This window comes from Prunus avium, chromosome 6, assembly GCF_965620075.1.
Source record: "Prunus avium chromosome 6, drPruAviu1.hap1.1, whole genome shotgun sequence".
NCBI classification, from domain to species: domain Eukaryota; kingdom Viridiplantae; phylum Streptophyta; class Magnoliopsida; order Rosales; family Rosaceae; genus Prunus; species Prunus avium.
Window position 1 is genome coordinate 30,253,634 of NC_142289.1, and position 5,768 is coordinate 30,259,401.

At 35.3% G+C, this 5,768-nt stretch overlaps 1 protein-coding gene across 1 annotated transcript; it reads right to left on the reverse strand.

Moving 5' to 3' along the window:
- Positions 1-303: 303 nt before the first annotated feature.
- Positions 304-5,213, reverse strand: LOC110755317 (uncharacterized). Its single transcript, XM_021956501.2, has 9 exons — positions 4,749-5,213; positions 3,639-3,825; positions 3,389-3,525; positions 3,175-3,287; positions 2,551-2,791; positions 1,382-1,534; positions 1,179-1,258; positions 1,045-1,094; positions 304-655 (listed from the first exon to the last, which is right to left on the reverse strand). Exons 1-9 carry the CDS (start codon positions 5,154-5,156, stop codon positions 516-518), a joined length of 1,509 nt encoding a protein of 502 aa, XP_021812193.2. The 5' UTR covers positions 5,157-5,213; the 3' UTR covers positions 304-515.
- Positions 5,214-5,768: the final 555 nt, after the last annotated feature.

Consider the following 5,768-nt stretch of genomic DNA (forward strand, 5'->3'; position numbering starts at 1 on the left):
TTGGAAATCATATCTTGTCATTGAAGGATTGTAAATATTGTAATTGTCTTTCCTATATTAGACCCCAAGATTTATGGGTCAAATCTAGATTGTAGCCTTAATTAGGAATTATGCTAGAATAGGAGATTGTAAACCTAGAATATAAAGGATAGTATTATGTACAGCAGAATATCAATAACAGAATGAATATTCCATCTCCTTTAATCTTTACATTCCATTTGAGGGTGTATATGTTTCAGGGTGAATCTTTAGAAATCTAGGTAAGATTTTGAGAAAAGAATATTTCTTGTAAAAGAATAAGAAGACAACAGAAACTTATGGGATATGGCATTGATACTGAGACAAAGTTTGAGGACATCCAAAAGAAAGAGAGAGAGAGAGAGAACACGGGTGATTGACCTAATTAAATGCAAAATTACATGCATGTTATTAACAACTTTTGGCCTGCAAGCCCACCCTTAATTGTCTTTAGCAAAGGATCTTTGCCCTAATCAAGTTTCCATGAGACATCTTATCTATTTTTTAAATGCCTGAAGGTCGGCATAGTACTTGGCTATCCAACGTTTAATGACCTTCACCTCAATTTTGCGTTGATTTACCAACCAGCCTGGATCAGTAATGCTGTTTGCATTAAGTATATCCAAGCAATGAGACCCTGCAAAATACAATTTAATTTCATATTATAATATAAAAGAATTATTTTATATCTCTATCTCTTTTTGGTTTTTTTCCTTACGTACAAGAAAACAACATTTTAGTCATTGATATCCGAAGAGGTGGGTAAAGACACTATTAATGTCTAATAGCACAATGTGTACAAATAACCGTGATTGTTAGCTATTAGGCATGAATAATGTTTTTAGCCACCTTATCATTTATTACGAATGTCAATGACTATTAATTATGCTTTTTTGTAATGTGGAACGATAGTATGAGAATGTATATGAGCTGCCCCGAGAAAACTTTCTCAAATGCAACATATTTGAAATGTTACATTTTGTTTTCGGATTTAGCCCCTGTGAAAATAGTGATTTTGGAAGGTACCATTCTTTGTATGGACGGCAACGAGGGTGTCTGATATGTCCTCCAACACTCTGCGATGAGAATTAAACAAACGGTTGTTAAACTTGGTCAAGTAATACATAACATAAGTTGTTTATTCATGTTCATATGCTTACCCGCCACTACTGTAAGGATCTCTTAGCCCATTGGAGAAAATAATGTTGCTAGCGAACCTTTCAAGTGCTAGTTTTATATCCTGTTTGGCATCACAATTAATTTTTTCTAGCATTAGTTTTGAAATATGAAGAAGAAGAAAAAAGAAGAGTGATATAATTTTGAGAATATATATATAATTATAAGATAGTTGATTGATACATACATGGCCTCCAAAGTAAGTAGTGGCCCAATGAGGCCGAGGAGGGACGCCATACTGTGCCTTGCAGGATTTGATGTAGTCTTTTAGGTCGAATTGGTAAGCTGGAAACATGCTGTCGTTGCCGACGCCAATCGGAATCACCATGTCACTACATGTCTAAATACACCACAAATTATTAGTCATCACCATGTTATAAGGTGTGATTTAATAAAGATGCATTTTCTTTTCTTTTTTGTTTGATTTCGGGGAAAAAAAACTTTCAATAAAGCTTTCAATAAATTATTAGTCATCACCCTATTGTATTAGTTAAAGCTTTCAATAAATTGCCCTCGAAGTTTCGAGGTTCATCTCATAAACTTTTTGCTAACTATTTACTTGGAGAGTTGAGGAGAAATACAGTTGGGAAATGAGTAGGATTCTACATCATCTTTTTTTTGGTCAAAAGGATTTTATAAGATTATGTAAGAATATTTTAATAAAAGCATGTGTATACCACATGATATAACGGCCGTGGCATACAAGTTATTTTCTGTTCAACCATTTAATAAACATTATTTGGAAAAATACTATTTGTCAAAGAAAGAAAGTAAGTAGTTTTCGTTTATATTATGTTGAATTTCTGTTTGGAAAAATACTATTTATATATATTTTTAAAGTTTATTGAATTTCTATTTTAGTTATTTTGAAATATAGGTGATGAGTTGTATAGTTTGTATATATATCTCTCTCTCTCTCTCTCTCGATATATAAAACTTGGCTTGTAGATATTGCAACAAATTTTAAGCAACATGTATAAAAGAAAAGGCAATATTCCTTTTGAATGGTGACTTAACAACCATGGAAAAGTAACATGTGCAACCTAGCTAGCATGCGCGCAGGTCAATGTGATCCCACAATCAACATCAAGAACATACACTCTCCAAAAAATATGCAGAGTTGCGCATGCGCAAAGTTACGTATCCATAACTCTGCTGGCTAAAGGAATATATTCCATTTTATGGAACACAATTGTTTATTGTGTTCATATAAATGATATATAGGGTTGAAATTAAATTAAATAAGTTGGTAATTGTCACCGTGACCATTGTTAATACTTTTTAAGTAGATCATAATTATTCATATCAATAATTAAGATAAGGTGACAAGTTACGTGAATAGTTATAATTTATTACCTGCCAACTCCAGCCCATATCTGTTTCAGATAAATTTCTGGGTTGATTAACATAGCATGACCTGTTTCCAGTATATGCAACAACGCCGGCAAATATTTTAGTAAGAGTATCATTTCCAGAAGCTCCATCAATGCCCCCACATACAACAGTGACTGGATATGTTGGTGGACTATTGTATTGAGCTGCTTCACAATACAAATTATCCAAGTAGTTCTTCAGCTCAGACGATTTGTTCAAGGGCCTAGAAAAGAAAAGGGTAATGACAATAAAAGTCAGAATTAACTCTCATCGTTTTTTTACACACACTTCCAAGATGTAGTAGGAGTTTGAACCCTAAACCATAACTCTCGTCATTATGTATAAATATCCTACGTAACAAGCAAACGAAAGAGAATGACAGATTAATCTTTAGAATTAACTCTTGTTATTATGTAAATGACAATAGAACAAAAGAGAAAAGACTTAAAAATTAGAATTAACTACTATAATTGTTTAAATGCCAACATGAAAATGACAAATGAAAAAAATAAAGAATCGAGAGGGCTACGTGCAAGCGTGGAATTTCTTGATTAAGTAGAATAACACCTATAATCATCAGAATTATCTAGCTCCGCGAGCACCTACCTGCAAGTGTGAAATTTCTCACTAAGAAATGAGAGGCCTTGAGGCTGAGAAGCAATTGCATCAATTTCAGACCACGACTTCTTTATAGTTTGGTAGCAAGTCTCACTCGCTTCCTACACATGCATGCCAATAAATAGTAATTGAGAGTTTTTTTTTTAATTAAATAAAATATTGATGCTAAGACAAACGGGTGAACTAAAGGAAAATATATTACTCTAAAATCTTTGGTAACAATTGAATAATATCCATCCTCCGGGGGAACAATGTCATCAAAGTAACGAATTGGAGCTGATGAGGCTAGAGCTCCTAGAGCAACATGGGGGTATTTTAGCCGAAACCATGAAGCAAGCACTGCATCAAAAATACAAAATGAGAAAGGAAAAATAATTAAAAACATGGACAAAAACTTTCTGGATACTTAATTAATCAATCGTATTTGCAGAGATGGGTATGGAATCACTCACTTCCGCCATACGATGCCCCAATAACAATCACCGGAGAATGCTGAGCATGGAGTTTCTTCTTTACGTGAATGAGAACCTCTGCATAATCTGCTAGTGCTTGGGCTGAGTTGAAGTACCCAAGAGTGTTTGCATTTTGAAATGCCTCTTCCCTTGATCCGAATGGGACCGATTTCCCATAGTACCGGTGCTAGAATGAGAAAAATAAAAGTCTCAAAACTAAGTAACGTATAAGAATTCACCCTAATCAGTGTTTATCTGGCAAGAGAATATTTTCCTATATATATGAATCAATGTTTTGAAAGGCGAGGCGTTGATGCAAAGCGTTTTAATCGCGCTACGCCTTTTGAACATTAATATATATATATATATATATATATATAAGTCCATGTGTTAATATATTAATTTAAAAGAAAAAGAAAAAGGTAAGTATAATAAAGGCTACAGCTGCCAAGAGTTAGAAAAGGGCAAGAATCTTTGGTCTTTATTTATGAAAGTCCGAAAAAACAAAAGGGCAAGAAATATATTATTAATATTGAAACTGAAAGCTACAGCCTACAACTTGCGTTAAAGGCTACATTTTTTTTTTGTTTTGGTCGAAAAGGCTACAGCTTACGTTTTTGGTAAATGAATTTCTCACTCCCCTTTTATTCATATACACTCCTTTTTTGTTAGAAAAAATAGAGTGTAAGTGGATAAAAAGGGAGTGGTGGTAAACTAAAAGCTACAGCTTGCGTTTTCTATTTTTCAAAACACTCAAGTGAAACGACGTCATTTCATTTAAACCAAAAAAACAAAAGAAAACAAGCGAGTCTTCTTCCTCGCAGAGTCATCTTCCTCGCAGCCATTTTGCAGACTCATCTGCGTAATCTCTTCCGGTTCAGAATTGTCTAGATCTAGCGCCGCCTTGCTCTGCCTCGCTACGCCTGGCCACGCCTTGCAACGCCTCTCACGCCTTCCCCGTGCTAAACGTGCAACTCGCGAAACAGCCGACCGCCTCAGGCGATTCCCTGCCGCCTCGCTCCGACGCGCGGGCCGAGACGCGCGAAGGCATGCCTTTGAAAACACTGATATGAATATTTACGTCTATCTATCGGTATGCGATATACATACCTCTATAAATATCTGGAGAGCTTGGAACTGATGGGCGTTCTCACTGAGAAAGCCAATAATAGAGAGATCAACATCAATTGCTTCTTCTTCGCCAAGGTAAGCAAATATTGGTGCACTAACATTGGAGCCACCCCAATGCTTGAAATTGATCAAATATCTTTGTTGAAAAGTATTGAAGCTATCAGGCCTGAAGTTGAAATGGTCAAGTGTTTGGTTATAATAAAATGTTTCAAAATCATTAATTGGATCAGCAGCAGACATAGTTTTCTGCTGGTCGTGTGTAAAATAATTTCCGCGTAAAAATGTTCCTCCATTTGGACTCAGCCGTGGGATATTCAGGTGTGCAGAAGAAACTGAGGTTTTGATAGAGAGAGAAACAATTAGCACAAGGCATTGAAGTAAAGACATGAGTAGGTTAATTTTGTAGCAAAATGCTATTGGAGAGTTTGAGTTGTGTGATTTCAGAGCTAAGAACAGTTATATATATAGACTATGAGATACCAAAGAATGGAAGAGAATTATTATTATTACTTTTTGGTCAACAAGAATAGAGGAGAATATTTCACTGTTTTGACTAGTCAAAAATCAAAGAAGTATATTTCTAATGGCCGGCGAAAATCGTTGGCCTTACTGGCAACAATATTTAATTACAGAAATAATTAATCACTCTTTTTACAATTTAATAAAAGCAAAGAAAGTCTGCTTATAATCTGCTCTTCTCAGGGATGGATTGGTTGAACCCTTGGTGGAAAGTCCTTTGGAAACTCAAATTACCCCCAAAAATTCTTTACTTTTTTTGGCTGACTTTTCAAGGAAAAATCATGTCCAATGAGCAGCGAGCCCGTAGGTTCCTCATTAGTGAGCCTGATTGTCGCATCTGCAATTGGCATACGGAGTCTACCTTACATATTCTTAGGGACTGCACTAGAGCCAAAAAGGTTTGGTACCTCTTCCTGAACACTAACCAGGATGCTCTATTCTTCCACGCAGAGCTACACCCCTGGTTACTCAGCAATTTTT